This window comes from Vitis vinifera, chromosome 12 (genome assembly GCF_030704535.1).
Source record: "Vitis vinifera cultivar Pinot Noir 40024 chromosome 12, ASM3070453v1".
Taxonomy (NCBI): domain Eukaryota; kingdom Viridiplantae; phylum Streptophyta; class Magnoliopsida; order Vitales; family Vitaceae; genus Vitis; species Vitis vinifera.
The window spans coordinates 1,389,494-1,416,705 of NC_081816.1; the positions used below are offsets into that span (position 1 = coordinate 1,389,494).

The window sequence follows — 27,212 nt, forward strand, 5'->3', positions numbered from 1 at the left end:
CACAATCTAACCGTCAGTCTTTTTTGTATTATATGTTTGGTATTTTCTTAAAAAGTAAATATAAAAATTATTTTTTATATTTGAGTTTTAATATTGATCTTAAAAACTATTTTTAAAATTATATTTTTTTTAACATGGTTTAAAAAGGACAATGGATGCCATTCGTATCATTTCAATATAAGTAATGCATCAAAGTAACATGTTTATAATTTAATTAATTAATTAATTTAAAATTAAAATTGAAATAATTAAAAATGGATTAAATGGATGGGTCGAACGGTTGTTATGCAAATTGACTTAAAAATAAAATTCTGTCATTTGATTTAAAAACATGGATTAAATGAAATCTTAAGATCGTAGTAGATTCGAAATTTCGAACCGGGCGGAGAAACCAAAAACAACACGAACGGAGAGAGTAGAAATAGGATGACCAAAGAGCCGACAGAGAAACTGTCAAAGCAGTAAATAAATAAAAAATAGAAAAGAAAAAACGAAAAAACGTTCAGACAACCACATCACATCGTCACCACCAACAAGTCCATGAAATGAAACCTAACAGCCCCATCATCATCAAGAAGCCTAAAACCCTTTGAGATTTCTCTCTGATCTCTCATTCGTCATGGCCTCCAATGGCGGAGCTCAGGCAAGTCTCTCCATTCCCCAAGACTCTCTATTTCTCAAAAGTTGATTTTTTTAATTTTATTTTTATTTTTTTATGAGTGTTGTGATGGTGGTGTTGCAGAGAGCTGTAGACGCGGAGACCAGCTTGGAGAAGATCAAGCGCCAGTTGGCCTCCGGTTCGGGGAGAAACTTATTGCAGGGTCCGCTTCTGAAGCGATCCGAAACAGTATGATCTGTGGATTTGTTCTTTAATTAATTAATTTATTTTTTCTTCTGTTTTTGGTGGTTGGAGCAATTTTTTTTTTCTTCAATTGGGGTTTGAATTGTGGGTATCTTTTAGTTTTTGGTACTGATTAGCTCAACGAAGTGTCTGGTGTCCTCTTCATGCGCCAGTACGAGGGTTTAATGAATGGGTTTAGGCGGAGATCGAGGTGAGGATTCGCGGGATCAATATTTGTAGAACAAGATGCAATTTTGACATTGCTTTTTTTTTTTTTTTGGGTAAACCGAGTGAAAGAAATATTCTTTTGCGATATCTTTCCCAATATTTTGTAGAAGTAATATGAAGGCCCATTTGGGATCATAGCCTGCGGCTGAAGTCTAATACTAGAAAGTGGAGATCGACCTCTTTTAGGATTGAAAACATGTGGCCCCACGACTGGGATTTTATGTAGATTGCCAATAGATGGTGGAAGGAGTACATCTGAGAAGGTTGGTAGCATCATAGGGTTATGCAAGATCTCAAATTTATTAAAGGAACTCCCAAAGAGTGGAACAAGGAGTTTGTTGGTATTTTTCGGTTGGAGGCCTCAGTGCCTGAGGATGTTCATTAGATTGAAGGTATTAAGGGGCTGGGTCAATTGTTGAGGAAATGAGATCCCATAGAATGAATCTAAAAGCTGAAGTTGAATCCAAAGTACCTAACAAAGAAACTGTTTGGCATCAGAAAGCCTGAGTGACATGGGTCAAAGAAAGTGATTGTAATTCAAGGTTGTTCCATATTGTGGCAAATAGGAAGGGAGGAAAGAAGCTTGTTAAGAATCTAATTGACGAGGATTCTGTTGGTTTGGAAGGTAAAAAAAGAGACTGCTGTTGAGACACCAAATTTCTCCCCAATTTTGTGTAGGAAAGGAGACCATGGCATCCCTAGATTAGAAGGGTCTATATGAAATAGTTAATTAAGAATTTGCCCAGATGCACTGTCTCAAACAGGTCTTCTCCTTCTGAAAGTAAGAAAATCAGGAATTGTTGAGTAAATGCGTTTAGCGTCTGCAATTTTTTGTCAAAAAATTTTTGCACAAGGAAAAGAAGATTTTTGAAACATGAATTGAAGGAAATGAGATGCTAATCCTTATTTTTATTTAGATCACTGATGACAATAACTTGTCGCATTATGAATTGTAAGTAAAAGAAGGATGAATTATCCTTCAAGGGTAAAACATGACCAATACATAGAAAGAAAAGGAAAAAACCTAGAAAAACAAAGGACCAAATGATCCAAAAAAAATACAAGTTCAAGGGTCAAGGAATGCTCTACAAAACCTAGAGCATAGATTCATCTTGCTTGGCCAACGTATCAGCTATTTGGTTAACCTAATGGGGGATTCGAATAAGAGCAACCAGCTCTAATACACAAATGAAGTCTTGCACAATCACATATCCATCTCCAAGGTCCTCACTTGTGGCTGAGCACCTTTTACAAGGAAAATTCTTGAGACTCATAGAACTTGCCTTTGGAATTCACTTGCATTCAACTTGCTCATTGAGAAAATTAACATAGATTTATTTCATGCCATTGTGTAATATAATTAATTATGATAAGGTAATTTGAGTAAATGCACTACACATTTAAATGAAAAAAATTTCTTATTTGGTTATATCTAGTTGGTATAACAAGAGGGGAAGTCAATTGCAATGGTTATGGCCATGGTCCAATGACTGCATTATTAAGAAACACAAAATGATTGAAGTTTGTCTTGACAAGGACAAGAAGAATGCCAAAACCATGAGCCTTAAAGTAGTAGCTTTTGGGGGCTTAAAACTACTGAAATATGTCTTTAGATAAAGTATATTTGTGGATCAGGGTTCCTATCAAAAAAAATATTTGTGGATCAGGGTTAACCTTGAATGGTAGCATGAGGCTTGAGATTGATATGGACAAGAGAGAATGTGAATTATACAAGTGTTTGATATATATATTTTAAGCATTAAATGATACAGGTTTGTTTATCCTCTAGAGTAGACCCATGAATTTTTTTTTTTTTGTTTGATAAGTGAGTAGACCCATGGATAGAGAAGATTTGTTAATCCTTCCGAGAGTTGGAACCTTGTTGATAGCCATGGTGAATTTTTAACTTGAGAGTGAAGGAGGCAATTCTTATCCAGTGACGGCAGCCATCTTTTCGGTTTAAAGTTTTACAAAGAAAGAAATTTGAGCAACAAGTACTGTGCATGAGACAATAATAGAGCGAGTGTAAGGATTAGGTTTATTCTTTTTTTGGTCTAGTTGTTTGTTAATGAAGATTATAAGTTGGAACTTTAGGGTTTTGGAGATCTAGTTAAAAGGAGGGCAATTTGAGTAGTTCTAAGGACGGCTTTCCCAAGGTATGGTCATGCTTCAAGAGACCTATATGGATGGTGTTGATAGGTAATGACATTTGGGAGGATACCAAGATCGATTCTTGCTCTCTCCCTTGAGGCTTGACTCAAGTGGTAAAAGGTTGGGCAGGGTTTATGGGAGGTTCCAGGTTCAAATCATGATGGGAACAAAAATTTATATTTAAAAAAAAGGGGAAAAAAAGAAGAGAAGATTGAGCCTTGCTTTCTCAAGTGAGTACCTTGAGTTTGGGGAGACCATTGGAAGAGATTGAAATAAATGAGATAATCTGTCAAATGGATAATGTAAAAACACTAAGGTTTGGTGACTTAACTGTCTTTTTATCAAGAATATTGAAATATTCTTAGGAAGGTTGGATTGTTAGTTTTTGAGGAATTCCATGCTAATAGACCAATTAATGATAGTTCTAGTTCTACTTTATTGCTTTAATTTCTTATGAGGTTGGATCTATATGATCATGGACTTACATTGCGTAGCCTAGGCATCCTTTTGAAGGTCATGGTTAAAGTCCTCCCTAGATTGCATTTGAGAAGTGTTACATAGAACATTTCCTCCTTTTAAGAGTTCCTTGTCCACGACATACAACTTCTTGATCTAGTCTTGATAACTTATGAGATTCTTAATAAGAACTTATTAAATTTGGGTTTTGAAATTGACTTTTAATAATCAATGATTATTAATGGGAGTTCCTAATTAGTATTAGAAGTAGAAAATTTTTTAGGGCTTGGTGATGCAATTGAATTGGGGTTTGTTTGTGGAATATTGAGTATGTAGTTTTTATTAATGGGGACACTATGGATTGGGTGGCGTGCAAGTTAGAGAGAGAGAGAGAGGTTGTTATATGCCCGAGTGGAATTGTTCTTCTTTGTAAAATTGAGCAATTTTAGGTAGATGGCTTTGAACATAGGTTGTTCTATGCTTGAGTGGAATTGTTTTTCTTTGTAAAACTGAGCAATCCTGGGTGAATGGCTTTGAACATTTCTTGGAAGAGTGAAACTAACTATGGCTTCTATCATTAAAACTAGGTATGGCTAGGAAGGGATTATTAGATTTGATAATTATCTCACTCAATGGTTTTGAGAGAAGTACTTGGGGCAAAGTACAATGACCAATAGCTTATCTTTCATTGATTTGGATAGTGTGGCACAATGTTATCAAAGGTGATTGCTTGGGTCACCTAGGCCACCAAGCGAGGCGGGCAAATTAAAGTCCCCTCTTGAAGACTTGGGCAAAGTAGCTTCAAAGAGGTGATGCCTAGGCGATCACCTTGGGATAAGGCTTGAGGTGTAAAGGTGGTAAGCTTGGGATAAGGCTTAAGGTGTAGAGGTAGTTGTCTTCGACCATGTGTTAAGACTAAACATACTTAGTATGTAATTTAATTCAATCTAAGATTATATTGAAACGAAGTGTAAGATGAAACATCATATTATCAATCATAGAGATAATGAAATGGAGGGCTATCAATTTAGTCTTGATGGAAGTGATGATAATTTTAATTTTAATGATGGTGCCTAAACAATATGACGTTTCTTATGATGTGGGGTACAATATTTTTTTTTTTTGATAAGTAAACACATATATCAGCAAAAGGCAAAACGCCGCAAAGCATACAGGAAGTATACGAGGCGACAGAGGCCTCACAAGCTACCAAAAAAACAACAAAGAAACCTACCAACCCTTAACTGGAGGCTATCCACTCCAGGAAACCTATAAGGGAGCGAGACTCCGCACCACTATACAATTTTGCCCACCCCCACAAATTACAAACAAAAGAATTCTTAACTTTTTGTATAGCTAACTCCCCCCCCCCCCCTGAATGCTAATCTATTCCTCTCCTTCCAAACCGTCCAAAAAATAAATAACGGTATGGATCTCCAAATTTTCTCCCTCTTTTTTCCCACAAAAGAACCCTTCCAGCTGACAATCGCCTCCTTTACAGTTTCTGGAAAGACCCATTGGGCTCCAAATAGGCCAAGAACAATCCCTCATAACACACTAGCCACTGTACAATGGATAATTACTGTTTTGTTAATTTTACAAGGCACCATGAGGGATGAAAATTTAAGAATGTTGATCGTTGAATATGTAAATTTAATAGTGGTTGGGTATTGGGTGAGGGAGGGAGTATTTTTTTGTACCCTCTTTTCTACTTTTTGCTTATTTTACTTGTATATGACCTGTATACTCTTGCACTCTTTTCACGCTTTTTTTAATACAATTTCTTACTTATCAAAAAAATATTTATATTCTTTATCACCTTACTTTGGTCAGACTATCACCTTGTTTTTCACCTTTCTCCTTAGGTCAAAAGGAGCCCTATCGCCTTGACATTACCTTATGCTTTCGAAAACACTTCTGTAGCGGGAAAAAAATGCAAGGATTTTAAAGGATAAGTGAAGGACATTAGAGACTATACGAGACTTGATTTATTTTTATTCCTCCTTTTAGGCTACTACCATTACAGATTTTGAGGGCACTTCTCTCAATGTTATTCACCATAATTGGAATTTGGTGTGTAAATCAAAAGGACTAAAAAGGAAGCTGCTCCCTTGTTGAGTTCTTTCAAGTTAAATTTTGTTGGGTGTGCTTTGGGACACTCAGACTAGCTGGGGATTAGAGGGATGTTAAGAGACCATAATGGTATTGTGGTTAGAGTGTTTTCAAAACTGGTAGGAGAAGGTTTAGCCATAAGGGCAGAGATTTTAGCCCTTTTAGAGGATTTGCTACAAACCAGGACTCTTGACCTTTCTAACCTACAAGTGGAAGGGGACTCTGCTATATTGTTAACTTGAGTGGCTGAATTAGAAAGAGGGCCTTGGAGGTATGATGGCTGGCTTCGTCAAATATTAGATGATGCATGTATCTTGGAATGCTCCTTCTTGTAGTCTCCTTGCTCAACTAATGATGTTGCCCATTTTTAGCAAAGAGAGGATTAATGTTTCAGTTATGTTTTGTAGGAGGTTATATACTCCCTTGACGGGTGTCAAGTGATGTGTTGCTCTAGGGATGTATAGATATCCTTACTTTGTCGAAGAAGTGTTTCCACCTCTTCTTTTGATCATGTATTATAAATTTTGGAATTATTCCTCATCCCTCATTTGTATTGTTAAATTCATAGCAATGAGTATGTTTGTTTCTGCTATATATATATATATACCCTTCAGTTACTTCTTGGATTACGACCACAGGCAGGGTTCCATGGTGATATGGTGGTGTGATCACTGGATTTGGAGTCCTTTCATTGTTACTTCTTGGATTACCACCACAGGCTGGGGTTCATAGTGGTATGGTGGTGTGATCACTGGACTTGGAGTACATGGAGTGGTGACCACTGGATCAGGAGTCCATGATGGCATGATCACAGGATTAGGAGCCTATGGTGGCATGATCACTGTATTAGGAGCCCATGATGGTGTGATCACTGGATCTATATGGGAATGTGGAAAGTGCTTTCAGGTGGCATTCCAAGTCTGCAAATTAGGTGGCAGATGAGCTAGCCAAAAGGATAGCTAGATCCAATGTGTCTTCTTTTGGGGGGCCACATGATGAGTACTAAAGGAGTAGATATATATGTATATTGATTGTTCCTTCTCTCCTTTTTGCAAGAAGTATCCCTTGTTCTCAGCAGTACATGTTATGTATCTTTTGCATATTTTCTTTCTTTAGTAACAATTATTATTTTATTTTGTATCTACAAATTGACTTATACATGATATATTGTTAGGACATTGGGAAAATGGTATTTTATACCTTGATTCACTTTGAAGCTTTTGGAAGTTTACTGTCCTATTGCTCTTTGTTGTAAAAATAGCTTACATGTTTTCCTTTTCTTTTTGAATAGTTGAGGAAATGGAACGAGCGGTGGGTGATCTTAGATCCTACAACAGGAAAGATGGAATACAAGTAGACATCTGTTGTCTTTCAAAGTTTGCTCCTTTTGTTGCTTTATTCTAGTTCTTAAATGCATTGCCCTTTCCTTGTTTACTTCAGGATTCGGAGAAATGAGGTAGCTGTCAAGGGAACCATCATATTCGATGCCTATAGCACAATTACTCTCTCTCCTGTGAATTTTCAGTAAGATCAATATTTTTGTTAATGAATATGCTTTGTAATAATCTTAGCTACTGTTTATCCTTGTAGATTTTATAGTTTAAATGATTATTAATTTAGTTCTCTTTTTATGTGCTCCAGTGGACTACCAAAATATGATGGCTGCTGTTTCTGTATCCTGATTGATCTAGCTGTATTTTGCTTTTAGCAATCTAGGTGAACTTGAATTTTTATCAATGTACTTCATACTAATTCTCATGTTGAATCTGGAAGCAGTAAGACTTGTGTGCTTCTTAATGACACTGTATAGATATTGGGACCCCCCAGAAGAAAGACTATTTCCTTTGTGCAGAAACTCCTGGTGCAGCCAGAGCTTGGGTATCTACTTTGCAGTAAGTTATCTGGGGTCCTTCCTTTCCATTGTACTGGAGGAAATGGTTCAGTTGTTTTATTTTTTGTGATGATGCATCTCCTCTCTCTTATGATATTTCATTTCTTTGCCTCTTTTAGAATTTGATTTTTAAAATAGGTATTCCTATATGCGTTTTGGAAAATAGTAATATCTTGTTAGTTCATGTCAAAGCTACACGGAGAAAAACATTTGGAGGTGTTTGATGGCAAAAAGACCTACGCCTAGTAAAAACATTTTGAAGGTGTAGCAAGTTTTATGAATATATATTCATGTCAAAGGTTTCTGTGTATTTAGCCTGTATACATAGGGCGCTTCCCCTCCTTTTTTGGCGTTCATTAATGCATGTTCTTGTTGTCCATCAAAAAAAAAAGAAAAAAAAATCACGTCAAAATCGGGGACCTTGAAACATTTTGGAGTTGTTTGATGGCAAGAGAACCTATGCCTAGCAAAATCATTTTGGAGATGTTGTAAGTTTTTATGAATTTAGGACTTTGAAACTTGCCATATATCCCTGTGAACATGATAAACTGTAACAGCGACAAAACGGGGACCTTTTCCTGTCCTGTCATCTGTTTGTATCTAAAGATTGCTTTAATGTACATTAATCTCCTATCTATATCCATATCTTAAACTCTCTCTATATATATAGTCGTCATTCACTTCCAAGTGAAGCTTTTGTCTGTTGAACTCTTCCCATTTCATGCAATTTGCAATTGAACATGCTGGCTTCACAGTTAAAAGAAAATGATATATCATATTGCATGGTACAATTTTACAGCTTGTTAATATGTTTATGAAATTACTGGTTGATTAGTTTGTGATGTTGCCTTAAACAAAGAGGATGATTGATGTTGAATGATGATTGGGGTATGGATCATTTATTCAGATGTTAGTAATGGTTTATTTTTTCAGTTCTAGTTTTGGTATAAGGGAACATCTCTAGGTACATAACTCAAATGGGTGAAACCGAGGTAAATTAAATTGAATGCATCTTTACTAACAGTACCTACCTATTCTAAAGTTCTTTCCATTGAAGTTAAATGTTTGGTAACTCATGTTATCCCGTTAAACATCATGGGCTCAAATCTTAACAGCTCAAGTTTTTAGGAAATTTGGTAGTTGAATATGTTTTGAGAGGTATGGTTTGCTAGAGCTCTCAAGTTCAAGGCTCTCCTTCTCTTTTTATCCCTCATCTATTTACCTGTAATCTGTAACTCCACTCTGGGTATGCTGCTGCACGTGAGGGACTTGTGTTAGCCCTGCATACTTTGTGAGCCCATATCCTAACAGCAGCCTATGCTTTTAGGAAAGTTGGTAGCTTAACAATTCCTTTTTATTTACTAGTTTGTTTTCTTTTTCTTTTTTTTTTTACCTGTCATCAAATACACAACATGCTCCTCTTTTGAGGTTTAGAGCTGTCACAGAATTCTCTTTTATCTATATCGGTATTACAGTTTTTATTTCTACTTATTGTCCATTTTTTATTTTCTTAAAACAATTAGTGCAACACAGTTGGTTCTCAAGGCTCATAAAGAGGCCGTGAATTCCTTAAGTGGGAATGGCTCTGCAAAGCTAGGAACGGTTGCAACTGTAGTTGCTGCTGCTAATTCAACAGCACTGGAATGCTCTAAAGAAATTGAAGCAGCAATGCAAATTTCAATGCGAAATGCTTTGGGAGTGATGATGAATAAAACAAGTGATGGCCCAATGGATGATTTGACAATCATGAAGGTAAACTACGTGCTGTTTCCTAGTTCAGTTCTTTTTTTTTGCAGTGTGATACTGTTTCCTGATCTGATTTTGAAACACATCTCGCACAACTACATGAGGATTATGCTCTACCTACATCTTGTAATGGTTTGATATCAAAACTGAGGTCATGTAAACTTCATTATCTGATATTAAGGCTTTTTGCATCCTATAATGTTTGGAGATGAATGCTTTCTGGTTAAAATGTAGGCATGCTGTTACCTGGAGACAAGGTTGTAATTATGGTCATGTGGGAGACTTGGTGTCCTATTCGTCTGGAATTCATTTAAAATCCTTACTTTGACTTTTCACTCTTGTGAAACGGAAAATGGTTGAGCTGCAAAATATTTTATGATGTCATACACTTATATTACGAAATGGATAAAGGGACTTGGATTTATTCTCATAGTTTACAGCCCTATGATAAGCAGTGTCTGCAATGGTTCCTGAAAATGTTATTCACCATTTTTTTGCTTTTTGTAACTAGGACTAACTTCTATTTTTGATGAGAAACAACAGTATAGTATATTAAGGTGAGTAAAAATAGTACAAAGAAGGATGAGAGATCCTCCAAAAACTACACAAAAAGAAAACCAAAACCTGTAAGTCCAAGAATCTATACAACTATGAGGTTCCACAAACTATATCCCAAATGGGAATATGCAAAAATAATCTATCCTTGCCAGCTTCTTTTTGCACTTAAATCTGCTGTCAAATTGTCATAATTTTGGGACAAGTGGAGTGTTGAAATTGCATGAAGCCAGACTTAGAGGTGTAGTTATGCAGGTTTATTTATGAGAAGGGTGATGAACCATTGTGTGGGACACATGTTTTGGCCTTGTGTGTCCATAACTCAAAATAGGGTGCCCCAGTTGACAGATATTCATGGCTAAGTCTTTGGATGTGGTTCTTGAGGACTGAGGCATGCATATGGAGATTTTTTTTTTTTTTGAATAGGCAAGGCATGTAGGGAACTTATTGAAAAAGGAGTGGGTTTTTTGAGATCCATGGAGAGTTCATATGTTATTTAGTTTCAGGATTTTGTAGAAATTTGGATCATAGTTGTTAAAAACTTATGATACATGATATGATACAATAATACAATGATACAATACATTTTTTTATTAAGATCGATATGTCTAACAACCTGTTTCTTATTTTAAAGCGTATCTTATGATACACACACACGCACACACGAGATACATGATATTATGATACAACAATACATAATATTATGATACAACAATACATAATATTATGATACAATGATACATACATCTTCAACTATTTTCTATAATTTTTAAGAAAAATCAAATTAACATTTTTTTAAAAGAATTTATTATATTAATTGCTTAAAATGTACTAAAAGATTAAAAATTGATCATAAAAAGGAGAAATTTGGACTTTCTAAAAGAAATGCTTAACCAATAGATATCAAAATAATAATTATTAGAATTTGTAAGGCTAGCCCAAAGAAGAGAAATGGTTCTTGCAAAGGTTCATTTCTTTCCACATATAGCTTGATTCAGTCTTTGTTTAGAAGGTTCTTAAAGTGTTCAAACAATTTTTAGCTCAGAATTTGTTTGCTCTCTTAAAGCCCCACCTAACCTAAATAAATGTGCACCTGTCCTTATGGGAGTGCAGTGGCAAGAGAAATGCTTCTAGTATGAATATGAACCATTTAATTTGGCCAATGAGTTTCAAATAGAATAAGCCTAGGGAATACTCCCTTTTTCCTTGTTGAGAGGGCATTGAACCTTTTTTCATTTAGGTGCAGGGAGAGCATGGTAGCTAACAATTGGAGCATTTAGGACAACTTTAAATGTATTTAACCAAATGTTATACTGAGAAAATCATTTCTTTAACATGTAATTTTGAATTTTTAATAATAATAAAAAGGTAATTATTGCAGAAAAAAAGGAAAATAAAGTTTTATGCTTATATTTCTCCATCTTTTTCTTGATAGCTAGGATGAATATATTGAAAGAGCACACATTTCTCTTTCTTACTATTCCGGAGGCCATTTATAAGTGAAATCCTTTATGCCACCTCTTAATTGGTACATGTAAAAGAAAGTTTTGTCCAACGTCTTTTTTGCTTTCCTAGAAAAATCATCTCTCTCTCTCTCTCTCTCTCTCTCTAATTTATTACTTTCTTTTCACTCTAATAATGTTACCCTTTTCCTAGCAGTGAAGTTGACCTGGCTTTAAGAGCATATAACAAGCAAGTTGGGCCTGAGCCTGCTAAAATAATGTTTTATGCTGTGTCATATGCTGCCTGGTCCCAGCCTCTGAAAATTTTGTTTGATGAGCACACAGAAAATAGAAAAATAAAGATAAGACAAGGGGATAGGGCTAAGGCATGCCAAAGTACATAGGTAGTATACAAAGGGCACCATGCAAAAGGAACAATGAAAGGAGGGAATTCAGAGGGCAGAACACATGTCCACATGTACTTGGCTTCTAAACAATCAACAAAATCGACCATAGACATAGTATTCCCTTCTATATGGTGCCTAACGCATTCCAGCCTCTGAAAATGGCTTCCTTCAGCACGTTCTTAGGCCTTCTATATTAATTCTCATCCAGTAGGATTATGATTATTTGTTTCACTTTCTTTTCTTAGTGCATAGTTGTATTTTGCAGGAGACACTACGAGTAAAGGATGAGGAATTGCAGCATTTGGCCAGGGACCTTCGGGCACGGGATTCAACAATTAAAGAGATAGCAGAGAAACTATCTGATACTGCTGAAGCTGCAGAGGCTGCAGCATTGGCAGCACATACAATGGATGAACAAAGGCGAATGGCTTGTGCAGAAATTGATCGTTTAAGAAAAGATTCAGAGAAGCAGCTTGGGTCATCCATGTTGAAGGTACCCATAAGTTCTCTCATTTCTTGATGGTTTGGTTCATTGTTTAATGATATTGTTAATATGTATCATCTTACAGGATTAAGGAGGGAAAATAAAACTTCACTACAAAAGTTTTGGTCTTTTATTTTGTTGCTGAATTTGTTTTTGTTTTTGTTTTAATTTTATTTTACTTCTTCCATCATTATTAGATATATGAACTTCATTAAGAATGCTTGTTTAGAATTGAGAGATGTTGCATTTGGTTGCCTAATCTTTCTTTATTTGGGGTTTTCATTGAAATATGTAGCTGAAAGAGTTTGAAGAAAAGGTTATGGCTTTATGTAAAGAAAGGGATCAATTGGTCAAGCAGAGAGATTCTGCGATCCAGGAGGCACATTTATGGCGCTCTGAGCTTGCAAAAGCAAGAGAGCGTGTTGTAATATTAGAAGGTGCAGTTGTTAGAGCTGATGAGAAGGTCAGGGTTGCAGAGGCAGATGCTGAAGCCAGGATAAAGGAAGCAGCACAGAAAGAGTCAGCTGCTGTAAAGGAAAAGCAAGAGCTTTTGGCATATGTTAACATGTTACAAGCACAACTTCAAAGGTTAATCATCTGACCCCTCAACCCATCTTTGTCAATATATATATATATATATATATATACAGACTCATTGGCCATGTACTCTTGTCTCACCTCCTTTTCAGTTTTTGTAATTCTTGCATTCTATTATTGTACTTTAGGGCACCCATAGTCATATTTCATAATTAAAAAAGGCTGTAAATTTAAAAGTTGAGTGATTACATGAAGTATTGATAACTGAAAATGGGGAACTGCAGATGATCTAAGTAAGCCCTATAAGTTCAGAAAGTGATGAAAAAAAAGAGAGTTATTGAGTTCCACATAGATGAGTAGGTGTGGAGGAAGTATGATGGTTCTAAGGTTATTGAAATCTCCTTTTTCAGTTTCTATTACATATTTATGCATGTCTCACATGGTACAGAGAGTGATTCCATCATTAAGTGAATCTCATCAATGAAATTTTGCTAGTTCATTGAGGATCTTCGAGGATAAAGCAAGGAATCCAGAGAATCTTTGGGATTTTATTCATTTCCTTGCTTCTCTTTGGGCTTTTTGTTCCAAGGTCTTTAAGGGGACTCCCCTTATTGTGTTACAACTTGATTGGCTAGCGGTGTATAATTCCTTTGGGTTGGTCTAGTCTAGAGAGTTTGTTCGTATTATATTGTATTTTCTTGTTTTCGTTTTCTTGTAGTTTAGTTTTCCTTAGTGGGAGGATTCCTCATCCTTCTCTTGTACTTCTTTTTTCTATTAATATATTCCTTTGTCGTTTCCTATAAAAAAAAAAAATTTGCTAGTTCAAAATAAATGGTATGGGATTATTCCAATGATGTGCTCTATTGGTTTCTGTTGATGTGAATCCTTTAGGGATGTTAAATTTTCTTTTATTTCCTTAAGTTGCAAGGTCTTGTTTATATGTTGCCTCTGGTTTGTCAAAGTATCCATTCCAGTGATCCGTATCATATACTGAGGAGTTCCTTTGGAATTCTTGTTCTCAATTTGGAAGGTTACTCCAGGAATATAGTTGGTAATATATATTAGTTGAGATCTGGAGGTGAGGGATGGAGATTGTGGTGAAATGAGAACCATCTTGCACCATTAGTTATGACATGTTCATGGTTCAGTTCTCAATCTTATAAATTTGCATTAAAAAGGTACATTACATCTGCATTATCTAGAAACTTAAGAAGAGAAACGACCTTTCAGTTGACTTCAGTGGATAAACAATGTCTGATGCATCTATCATTTCCTGTTAGCAGGCAGCAGATTGATACAAAAAAGCAAGTCTTTGAGGAGAAGACCGAGTCTTGCTCTGATATTGGCAACACTCGTCCCTTAACAAAGCATGTGGATTTGTCAGATGAGAATGTGGACAAAGCATGTCTTAGTGTTTCTAGAGCAGTCCCTGTTGGGGAGAATGTAGTCCACTTGGCCATGGATCAGGTTAATCTCCGACCAGTTGGAGATGGTGAATGGAGTGATATTCAAGCAACAGAAGCAAGGATAGCTGATGTACGAGAAATTGCCCCTGAGACAGAAGGAAGCAGCTTGGACATTCCTGTTGTTAGCCTACCAGTAAATAACCATCATGAACAAGGAGCAAACTCTTTTCATCAGCCGTGATATTTTCCTGATGTGGGGATAAACTCACCATCAAAGGTCAGTTATAGGAGGAATTGAAACTCTTGTTGCGTCTTTTAGTTCCCTGTCTAGCATTTGATTTGTAAGTGAGATATCAACATGCTGGTTTAAAATTGAAGTTGTGATACATGCCTTCTTCTTAATATAGGAAAATTAGACTTTCTCAATGCGATGTTTAAAAGCATCTCAATAAGTTGTTTTTGATATTTGTGTGAAGAGCCTATTTTTCTGTTTTTCCTACAGATTTTTCAGTTTTGTTCATTTTTTCTTGATGATACTAGTCTCATTGAATTGCTTCTACTCTACCTTATCATATACCTTGGTTATACCTAGTAGCCCTTTAACGTGTGACCATTATGTTCTTGAGATGATTCTCAAAGTTATTGTACACAACTTCAATTGTAACACAAAATCATAGCCTATGATCGAGAATGGAAACTTTTGACTTCTTTAAGGATCCTTTTTCTCCCCACCTGTTGCATAAAGATGCTGCTGCTTGACTATCAGTCATAAAGAGATTTGAGTCTTTTCAAGCTGTGTTAAGCTCTTTGTTAAATCAGTTGGGGAAGCTTCTTGTAAGTTGAGGAGAATTGCAAAGATAATGGTAATAAGATGCCTTGTTTAGGAATAATATCAAATTTAATGGGATGAGCTTGCTCTTGTGGATGACTCATTTCCCTGGAATTTGTATTTGAAACTCTTGACAAAAGAAGCTTCACAAATCAAATAATGAATAAATTGACCCGAGACAAATGCTGTTGATTGTTGTTGGGAAGTTATTTACTTAGAGCGTATTTGAGAATTTTCTATTTGAGGTAGAGAAATGTTTTTTGGGAATCGCCTATCAAGTGCTTTTCTAGCATATATTTGTACTCCCCAATCTGAAAATAAAGTATAGACTGACAAATATTGGGAAAAGGGTGAAGTAGCTTTGAAATTTTGGCAGAACTAGTAGAGAGTGATGAGGATGGTTGAAAGGCACAATTCCATGTCATTTGCATCGTTGCACGTAGGTGAGATTGTCTTTCATCCATCCTATAAGCTCTAAATTAGTCAGCAAGGAAACTGCCTTGTAGAGTGATACTTCACATTGTTATGCTTATTTTTGGATCTATTTGAATGATGCTTATATTTGTTTTCCGTTGACCGTTAGAAAGCTACCTCCCTCATGGTTGAATGGTTCCTGTCGCGTTTCAGCTCGGGTTTAGAGACATGAAGATGATTTCCACACGTCAAGTTTTCAGGTCCAATTTGTGAATGGCTCTCAAACCAAGTCTTTAACCTAGTGTGGATATATTTTCTAATGTCTACTTTTAAAAGTAAAAGTAAAAAAATGATATGAAACATGAAAATTTTTAAAAATGGTCATTTTAAAATTTTGTTTAAATTTACTATTTTAAATTTTAAAAATTCTGAAAAATAATTTTAACATGAGATGGATCTTTATGTAACATATAATAATTTTTATATATCATATAGAAATTGTTATTATTCCCCATTTTTAAAGTTGAATGATAGGTGGTGGATTCAAACCACATCTTAATTAAAAACCAAATGGCCAACGACTTACGACGAACTTAAAAGTTAAAAGAGGTGTAAGCAATATTTTCAAAGCATGATTGGTTATTAAATCGAAAAAGTTACCTGTTCATGATTTAATAGACAGATTGATGTTCAAACAATGGTCGGTCATAAAATATATATTTTATATATTAATAGAATTAAAAATAATTGTAAAAAATTATAGGCGAATAAATTTTATTGTTGATAGCATCTCCTTTATTTGTCAAGTATTTTCACAAATTTTTTTACTGTAAAAGTCAACATATATAATATCTATAACAAAATATAGGAAGTTATTTCTCCATCACTATATAAATCAACATAGTATTTACCAAGACATTAATATATGAAATCCATATATAAAATAATTATCAAATTCTCAAGAAGTTTTTAACACATTATCCTTGATATAAATATTGACCACAATATTTAAATAATTGATAAATAATTTTTCATATCAATAAATATAAAATATCTTGTCTTCATTCATCTCAATGATTAAAATATGATAATTTCAAAGCAACATATGGACCTCCAAAGTTTTTCAAATCAATCTCTCCTAGAGCCATGCCATCATCATCTTTGTCATTTACAAAAATATTCAATTAATATTAACAAGAAAATCATTTTTGAAAACAAAATAATTATTAAAGATTTATATGAGAAGTTGAACTTTGCGCTTCATTTACTGGAATTGATCATTTTTCATATAAAACCATTTCTTCGTAGTCTAGCTCTCTTAGCTCATCCTTCTCAACTATCCAAAATTCAGTCTCATCAATTCATGTATAATTAACGAGATCATAGCCCATTTCTCTTGTCGTAAAACCTAAAATTGATAAGCATATAATCATTCAATTTTTTCAAAGCATATAATAATTCCAATTGTAATTAAATAATTTCTTGATGCCCAAATGAACCTAATACATGCCTTCCTACACATCTCATCGAAGTTCTTTCATCACAATCAACAATACACAACAAAAACACAAGTAAAACCACAAGTAAAACCACAAGCTTTATAATTACGAAATAATCATTCCAATTTTTTATTTTTATTTTATTTATCCAAAATGATAGAAACTACAACATTATTTTTATTATTTTTGAATATCTAGAGTCTCCAGAAAACTTGCTATTGACCAAAGTTTGCAAATCATGCTTATGATCATGGAGACTTTTTAGTACAATGAATATGGTAGCAAAGCAAGTTGCTCTATGTCATAGAATCTCTGCCCAAAACATCTTTGATGCACATCTAACTTAACAAAACAATATGATTATATACAAATATTATCACCTTTGATGCATGTTTTATAAATTCAACCATAGGATCCAATTTAGCAATATTCTTAAAGATCAAATTAAGATAATGAATTGTACAAGGAGAATAAATAACATGTTTATACTTTTAAGAAATCATCCTCCCTACAACCATGTAGTTTGTTGTATAATTAGTGAGCATATGAACTATATTGTTTGAACGAACCCATTCAACTATCTTCTTAAACATTTGAAACAAATTAATTACATCATTCATAATATTCGAAGCATCAATGAATTTCACAAATGTCCTTGGGTATAATAAACAAGGAAGTTGATGCGTATTCTTTGTTTATTGTCTACCTAACCATCACTCGATGTTGTACACTCAACTTTTGCCTAAATTCATGAAGAGTTTAGATGTAACTGAAATATCCTTTAACAAATTAATCCATAATTGATGGTAAGTTAGAACCTAATGTCTAGAACTAATTGCACCTATAGCTTCTAACATTGCTTTGAAGTAAAAGGAGTTGACAATATTAATTATTAGAAATGTGTGCATCATAAACAATATCTTCTAATGATCATATCTACTTCCCAAATAGTTTTATTTATTTATTTATAATTATTTATCAATTAATATACTCTTAATGGAAGGTTGAACTCTTGGAGTAGTTCTTGGTGTAAGATACTTGTTTTTTTTTTTCTTTTTCCACTACTTATTAGTGTAGAATTCTTGAAACTTTTCTTCATATTCTAGTTTATCCCTTCAAATTGTGATATGTTAGGGTCATATGCATGTTCATATTTGTAAGCTTCTTGAGTTGTCTTTTTAGATTTTACAAACTCTTGCAAATAATTTTCCATTTAAAATCTAACATTATGAGAAACAAATTTACATGGTCCAATATCACCTTTTATTCCAACAAGGTGTTGTTTCTTTTTATGAATTCCTCACCTTTCATAACCTTTTAGTAATACAAACACATAAAAGCTTTTTTTCCATTTGCATATCTTTCTTTAGAAACATGAACCCATCCAATGACAAAGATTTGTGCATGCCAGGAATTGAATTGTTAGGAGCTCCCACGATAAGGACCTATATAGTTAGGACTCATCGACTATTCAAGATATTATGTTTAGTACATACCCTGAGCCATATAAGATATTCTACGCAAATATAATACCCCGCAAAAAAGACTTATAATTACCATGAGCATATTGACTCCCTCTAGGCTATAAAGGATTCACCATCTAGGCTATATAGGATTCAAAGATTCATTCTCCCTTGAAGACATGAATGCAAACATGGACATCCTTGTTATAGCCTATGGGATTCATGGGTGGCCAAATGACTAAATTTCACATATATTTCTTCCCTCAATGTATTATTCACTCTCTTATATGAACACTCCCAAATTATATGAGATATCACATTTGTTTTCTAATGTAAGCACAAACTTTGCATATTTTTTTCTTAAGGATTGACTTAAGGTCATGACCATGTATTGTTTGCTTTCATCATACTCTTATAACATAAAAAAAAAGTTTGAGAAAACTCTCTCTCTATGTGATGAGAGATATTAAATTAGATTTAACAAAAACATTTAAAAGTTGAAGTTTTTAAGTCTTCATTTAGTTTATATTGCAGAATAAAAAAATGATAACTCAAATATATGAATATATGGAAGCAAAAATTCAAAACTTGGACAAAGTCTGCAGAAAAAAAACAAAAAAATCAAATTGAATTTACAACATCTGGATGAATCCAGAATTTTTATTTTAAATCAGAAATTTAAAAGTTTGGTAAAATTTGTCTTAACTTCCTCAAACAATCTAAATTTTCTACGATCCAAATTTGGCAAAGGTTAGACTGGAGAATTGTGTCAGGGGTGGCTGCCACATAAAATCGCATTGAATGAGAGAGAGACTTTTTGATGGCCATAGAAGTTGTGGGCCACAATTGGGCTTGACTTTGGGCCAGAAGAACTTCCAAATATTCCAAAGTTTGCCCGACGATGCATCCTAACCATTTATATGAGCATTTCTTCTTTCTTCATTCCCATGTTAGTTTGGTCGTTGTTGAACGGTTCTCACTTTTCAACATAATTTCAATGACTCATAATGAATGGCTTCCAAGTGGGGAGAGATTTTTTGAAAGGGAAAAAAAGAGTGGGGGAAACCGTAAGATGGGGGAGTCGCCATGCCTGCCGTCTCTCCCACCCTCTTTTACTTTCTAAGCCTTTTTTTTTACTTCCAAAGCTCTTAGGTTTGAAAGTGGGAAAAACTTTAAGATCTGTTTCTAGTTATTTAAAAATTTTAAAACTGTTTGGCCCGAGCCTTTAGGGATGTAAATAAGGTTAATTTAGTTAGTTTTTTTGAGTAAAAAATGAATCGAACCGATATAATCAGTTTATATGTGAAAAAAACTAAACTGATTGAAATAAAAAATCGAATCAAACAAAGTCTTTTAAGGTTGTGATAGTTTGTTTCAATTTTCGTAGATTGGTTTGAATCCAACTTTTTCTTAGTCCTTCGCCCAATTGTGGGTTTGAATCCAACTTTTTCTTAGTCCTTGACCCAATTGTGGAGTTTTTGTTTTAAACCTAAAACCCATTAATTTGAATTTATATAAGGTGTTAAAGCTTAATTTGTTTTTAAAATTAATTCAAATCAACTTGGATTTAATGTTAAAAATATATTGAATGCATTTAAAATTAATTTGATCATAATATAAAATAATGAATTGTTTTAATATAATCAAATATAAAAACACTTATCAAATATCAAATAATTATATGTAAATTTTAAAATGACAGTTTAGTTTGATTTTATATTAGTTAGAAGACAAGAAAATTGAATACTGATAAAAGGTCGATTTTCAAAATTCTCAAATCGATCGGTTTTGATTGCTTTGTGGATTTTTTCACTTTTGCATACATCCCTAACTATTTTTTGAAGCGATTTTTTAAAATATGGAGAACAATTTAAAAAAACCTACAAGTAAAATAAAATACGATCTCTTTCTTTTTTTCACTCTTTATCTTCATTGAAGATACTAGAAATCCTCAAATACAATCTCCCTTTGAAATATTATAAGAGTTTATATATATAAATTTTCTAAATTTTTAAATTAAGTAGCACTTAATACGTATGATCTATTAATATTCATATTATATATATAACGATTTTATTATAATATCGGTACAATATTTTACTAAAAAAATATTTATTTATTTAATTTATTTATGATCAATTACAAATATATTTTATTTTTAATAAGATTTGAATTAAATTTAATTAATATAATATCAATTAGATTTACAATTTTTTTTTTTATGAAATCAAAGTAGAAGAACAATAGTTTAAAAGCACCAAAAATTTATTTACCCAAAGATTTTTTTTTGTTTTTTGAAAAATATTTTTAAAACAACTTGTCAAATAGCTTAGACATTAAAAGATATAGAAAATTTATTAACAAATTTTGAAATATGGTAAATTGAATCTTTTGATCATCCAAATTTTTTTAATTTTTTAATTTTTGTCTAATCCCTTCCATAAAATCTTGCCATTTTTTTCAACTCCCCGAGACTCTAATTCAATCAATCATCAATCATCAATCATCAATCACATCGACTTTACACCTCTAAATTTCTTAAAATTGTAATTAATAGTTACTACTCAATCATCCAAAGTCAATCAAAATTATCCAAAATCCCCAAAACCCTAAAAACCACAATCACCCATTACCAAAGTAGATAACAAAACGTAGTTATCCCATAGGCATGACCAATCGGATGCAATAAAAAATGGTTACGTACAATAATAAGAATCATCCACAAATAAAAAAATAAAAAATAAAAAATAAAAAAAATGACTCAATTGAACTTGATTGGTACCAATTTGGAATTTAATTTCGGATGATGTGGTTAATGACACGTGGATTAATATATTGTTAAAATATAATTTCTTATAAATAATTTTGATATTGAAAAGTAGAAAATGGATTAACACAATTAAGTTGGTATTTATTTTTTTTGCTAAATAAAAAAAAATTAAAATATTTAATTTTTTATATTTAATTAAAATTAATTTATTAATTTCTTAATAATAAGTTCATTTTAATTATATTGATTAATATTAATAAGATGGTTTTAGCTGAATAAAAAAAATTAAATATTTTAATTTTTTTTGCTCAATCAAAAAATAAACACCACTCAAGTCTAATACAAGGAAAAAAGAAGTTTTTTTTTCTTTGAATTTAATTTTAAATATAAACTAGGCCTTATTAATTAATTTTTCTAAATTATATTATTTTTTGGAGATATACTTGCAAATATTTTACCAATTTTCTGACTTGTAGTAGTAGCAAAGATTAGACCAAATAAATTCAACACCTATCCAAGACTGAGTCAAAGGTGGGCCACATGGTACCCCCCATTTATATCTGGTCCGGCCCCTTTAAAAAAAATAAAAATAAAAAAAGAAATTGGCCCAAATATTTAGGCTCGTTATGTCTGAGATGTCATGTCATACATCTGCCCTAGATTAGTAGAACGCTATTATAAACATGAAGTCCATGCACACAAAGTAAGGTTACAAGGTCTCCCAAGTATTTATTGTAAGTTTTTCAGTACTATACTGTAACTATAAGCTTCAGCTGCAGCTGCAGGCTTCTGTTCCATGTCTATCTACAGTCATAAACATGAGGTGGATCGATGGCTGACTCCACTATCGATCTCAGCTCATCCCAGTTTCCGCTTGTGAAGAATTGATCATTTCCATTTGGGTTCCAAAAGCTCGAGTATGGTCCACTGTATGGTGAAACAAATGAGCTCATTTGGCCGACAACCAACTGGCTTCTTTCATCGATACTGCTGTCGACAACAGTGCTGTTCTTGGTCCGAGTGGTGGAGTTTTCAAAGCTCAAGTACTTGTCATTGTTGTCGGATTCTAAACTACAGGTCTTGGAGCTTGAATCAGTGGCAACCTGTTTGTTTGATATTGATCCTTTCCCTTCAGGTGTGTATTTCCTATAAGTTGGGCTTCGTTTGAAAATTCGACAGAGTGTCCAGACTTCCTGCGCATGCATTGAGAAAAATGGGTTTCAGTTCAGTTTGGTGATCTGGCTAATTTGTAGAAAATTTAAGGCAGTGGGGATGCAATGATTTTAGAGTTCTGAATTTTCTTCCTAACTGCTGTGAATTAGACCATTAATATTAGGACATGCATACAGTTCAACTAGTTTGACTATACAGAACAACTAGACATACTTCATGACGAGAGAAGAAAAAGACATATCAAAGCTGAAAGCAGAAAGATCAACGCATTCCAAATCCTAATGACAGTTTAGAAATAATAGAAAAATAATGTGAGTTGGATCTGACATTCATGTGAAGTAAGCAAGAAGAGTCTATTGAAGGTATATAAAAAGAAGAAGAAAATTATGATTACTTAACTAAAATGAAATGGATAAATTTTGAAAATAATCAACATGTTGAATAATCGCCACAATTTTAAATCCCCGTGTACTTTTTTAACTTTTCTTCTTGGAAAAAATAACTTCCATGTGCACAATTTCGTGCGAAGGTGCGTATTAGGAGAAAAATCAGATGGTCGCCCGATGTTTTTCTCTTCCTCAAATTAGTAAACTAATAGATGCTTAAAAAATGATAAGGATGATAATATGAGTTGTAGAGAAAAAATTTGTCATTGTTTCATCGTTATAAGCTGATTAGGTTCATGTATAGATTTAAAAGTTAGTTCTAGTTGAACACAAAGTATCACATGATGGACTTCACCATCTTAGGCACAGCTTCAATGCAGATCTTGAAGGATTAAACTAGAGAATTATAGGACTTGAGGAGAGCCAAATCCATCTTTGGACAATTTGAGAGTGTTTCAGATTGAAGAAAAAAGGAAATCTAACCACTTGAGTACAGATACAATGCCCATATTTATGCATGACAATTGCTAGTTCTTTCAGATACAAAAAAATATTGTCACAGCTAAGTTGTGGAGAAAGTTAAGGGAAGAATGAAGTTTGAGAAAAATCTTACAGCTTCTTGAGTGACATTCTTTGCATTGGGGAAGTAGGTGCCTTTCCCACCTGGTGGGAGGCGGAACTCATGCATCATCCAATCGGTTTTGGTGCCTTTTCCAGCGCTTCCACGGTAGTAGACCAAGGATTTCTTCAGGCCAATGCACTCATTGGTTGCTTCAACAGAATATATAGGCTTGTCAATGCCTGTGGCTTTCCAAAATCCGGACCCTGTGACTCGATTAGGCCTTATGCTGTTCCTATACTTTCTCCCTCTTATGCAGAAGAAGTACCACTCTCTATCTCCCATGTTAGTGCTGACTCCTTCATTTTCATAAAAAGACTTCGAGGTAAGAAATTAGGGCTAAAGCTAATAGGAGGCATGCAAAAATATTAGTATATTTTAAGCCTGGTTACTCTAGGCTTTCAAATTACAGTTGATGATCATACAAAGGTTCATTATTGAAACAAGCTTTAAGGTTTATTATTCTTTTGAAGGGAGCTTACTGTGAAACAAGCTTCAAATTCAAAATAGGGAAAAGGGTATGTAAACTTATGCTGACTCTAGCTAGCATGCATCCTCATTGCCATGAGGTAAGGGACTATTTGGTTGAGAAGATGGAGAGAAGATCAAAAGAAGACATGGAATTTCACCCCATTCCAGCCCAAATAACTTCTCGTTGGAACTAATTGCTGCCTCTTCAACCTTCAGTTTTCTTGTAATTGTGAAATTATAATAAAACATACTCTAAAAACTTGAAAGAAATGTTTATATCTAAATATTGTCAACTAAGTAGAATCATGTTCCTGTAATTTCAGTTGCTTCAAGCTTATTGAAACACCTAGCCTCCATGATCATCAATATACACTCCTTAAAATTCCCATATACCGCCTGCAGCCACAGATGTTAGCATCACCATCATCATCATCTCTCTTTCTCTGCATGTGCAGTGTTGTACGGACTGCAGGTTACAATAAGTTGTTAAAAGTTTGTTTGCGTGCATGCAAGGCTACTCTCACCACAACCACTTGCCCATACATGTCACTAGGTTCTCACCCCGCTATCTTTATATGTTCTTCCTTTCGTATATCTAAATACGTATTTCTTTGCAGCAAAGTTGGCTGTGAATCTTTTCAAATTGTAGCAACTCGATTCATCTCAAATTGATGGCTTCCAAATCATGATTTCATCGGATCAATAGAGAAAAAGAGAGGTACCTGTTTTGATTCTTAAGCCACCTAAGTGAATTTTAATGGGAAAGGAGAAAAAGGGATGAAATTATAACTTACTTGGAAGATCCCATGGATCATATTTGTAGATATCCACCTGTTTGATGAGTTCAAGACTGATTGGTTTCTTCTCCACCTTCCGCCGCAGATAAAACCCTACAAGTTCTTCATCAGTAGGATGAAACCGGAATCCGGGGAGCACGACTTCTTCATCATCATCCTTCTTGTTGTCTAAAGTGCTAGTCTTCTCCACCTCCATCCCTCTCTTTCTCTTCCCCGCTCCTGTTTGTCCAAGCTTTAGGTTAGACTCAACTAGAACCTTCTTATAATGAATATATTTTTGGTGGTGGTTGCCCAGGTCAAGGCTGTGATATTGATTCTCATTAATCTTGAGGGCAAAAGGGTCTTGGAAGAAGTCTCCATTTGTTGATAATTCAATAGCCCAGTGAAAGACACTCAAGTAAATGGTTTTTATTTGGTCTCAAAAAGGTTCATGGTGGAACTTGGAAGGTAAAAAAGAAAATTATGTGACGGATCTTTTTGAAACTGTAGAAGTATTGCCTTACACAAACTGTTATAAAAGTCTACCATGGGCCATGAAAGTGACTCAGAAAGAGCCAAACCTGTATAGACTTGCATTAAAGGAGAGAGAAAATCAAAGGAGAAGCTTTCAAAGACATTATGGGTGGAGGAAAATTATGAAAAAGAGCGCTATCAAAGGAGAATCAAGTCTAGAAGATATATTGACAAATTTGAATTATTATTTCACCCATATATACATAAAACAATCTTTTGCCCTCCATTGTAGACTGGATTTTCAACTTTCAAACAAAGTGCCCACTCCCAATGATAGTTACCCATGAGCTTAATTACCTCAAACAATTTTTTTTTATACATACTGTGGTAGAGAGAGACTTATATTTGGAAAAAAAGGGTTTTATTTATTTTTTTATTTTTTTATTCACCGTAAGGCTGAGAATCAATGAAGCTTTTGATCAGAAGAGCTTAGCCGGTGACTTTTGACAAAATGTTGCTTTGTGTAAGCTGTCCAATTAAGAATTTGTGAGTGAATGGGGTTCTGGATTTGGAATTTTCCGGTATGCCCGTGTGGAAGTCATAATACTAATGCTGTCTTTCTTCCATTCTTTCATATTTTTTGTTTTTGGTCTAGAAGGAAGCCATGTTGCCTCTAGAAAATAATGTTATCTTTGTCCTATATATTATTGGTCAATTGCTAAAATATTAATACTTAATTGATCTTATGTTGTGCTTATTTGAATTAAGATGGAAATAGTGTTGTAAATATTTCATTATAAGGTGCATTTTGCATGGATGAATTTGATAAGAAATTATTTTTGGAGCTTAATTTGAACCCTTCCACCCATTTGCAATCCACCCCCAAAAAAGTTATATCTTAATTCTTTCATCTCCCTTTCCTCATTTTCTTCCATTCCCTACTTCAAATTTGGAAAAAGGAAAAGGGAAATAAAAAGGGGGTAGTATGGCTGGCGGCCATGGTTGCCCTGAGTCAAAAGGTTGAAGAAGAGAGGGAGATGTATGTTGTGTCCAAAGGAATGCAACCGAGCTCCTCAAATATAAATCCTACCCCTTGGCTCTTTGTTGTGCATTTCCAAATAGTCCAGTCTTCGTTTATTGAGGTGAATTTTCAAAGCCATGTTTGGAAGTAAAAAATGGAACAATATATAGATGAAAATAACATTGAAATGATTCATAAAGGGATAAAAAGATTTAGTATTTATAAATATAATATTTTTCATTTTTTGTTTCGAAAAATAATTTATTTTTGACATAAATGCCTTTTAATATATTGATTATTTATATTTATGTTTTTTTTTTAAATGTTATTTTTGTAAAAAGAAAATGAAGATATTTTTATACAAGACCAGTTTTTTGTAGGATTAGAAAAGGTCAAAGACTGGATTCACACGATGGTTTCCTTGACGTGACGACTGTATCAAAAGTTATGAAGGAACTTAAAAACATTTCATTTTCCCACTCCCACTTGATGGGGGTCTTTATCAAGTTACAAAGGTCCTCAAAAACATTTCATTTTTTCAGTCCCACTTGATGTGGATTAGGTAAATAAATTGAGGTTTTTTCCATTATTTGAAAGCAACAAGAGATGTCCCTTACCACCTGGAAATTGCAAATTTTCAACATTTAGATGGTTTTTTCTTTTTGTCTTAATTCGAAGAGACAAAGAAAAAAATAATTTAGCATATTTTTAAATATCTCAAAATATCAAAATTTATTATAATAATACAAAATTTAAAAATTATTATGAAATATTTAAAATTAATTGATTAAAAGGATGAAAATATCTTATATTTGTGAATTTAATCTTTTTTTTTAAATAATCTATTTTTGTCATAAACTCTCTTAATCCGTTGATTGTTTACTTGTGTGTTTTAAAAAAAAAATGTTTTTTTAACAAAAAAAAAAAATGATGATATTTTTGTTTGAACCGAGTATTTTTTAGGGTTAAAGAAGTTAAAGAATAGATTTATAAAATGGAGAAAATGAACATCAATTAGCTTCCAATGATAGGATTTATATTGGGGTATATTTTGTAACACT

General features: G+C 33.6%; 2 protein-coding genes across 2 annotated transcripts; one reads left to right on the forward strand and one right to left on the reverse strand.

The window, feature by feature from the left end:
- The first annotated feature begins 710 nt into the window (after positions 1-710).
- On the forward strand, positions 711-14,682 carry LOC100254120 (uncharacterized). The gene is made up of 9 exons (XM_002283231.4): positions 711-847; positions 7,080-7,141; positions 7,229-7,312; positions 7,430-7,461; positions 7,599-7,680; positions 9,203-9,431; positions 12,095-12,322; positions 12,609-12,901; positions 14,134-14,682. The coding sequence occupies exons 1-9, from the start codon at positions 716-718 to the stop codon at positions 14,495-14,497; spliced, it is 1,506 nt and encodes a 501-aa protein (XP_002283267.2). The 5' UTR covers positions 711-715; the 3' UTR covers positions 14,498-14,682.
- A 7,070-nt stretch (positions 14,683-21,752) lies between these two features.
- On the reverse strand, positions 21,753-25,037 carry LOC100259242 (transcription factor JUNGBRUNNEN 1). The gene is made up of 3 exons (XM_002283215.4): positions 24,675-25,037; positions 23,404-23,708; positions 21,753-22,424 (listed from the first exon to the last, which is right to left on the reverse strand). Exons 1-3 carry the CDS (start codon positions 24,871-24,873, stop codon positions 22,032-22,034), a joined length of 897 nt encoding a protein of 298 aa, XP_002283251.1. The 5' UTR covers positions 24,874-25,037; the 3' UTR covers positions 21,753-22,031.
- Between the last annotated feature and the right edge of the window lie 2,175 nt (positions 25,038-27,212).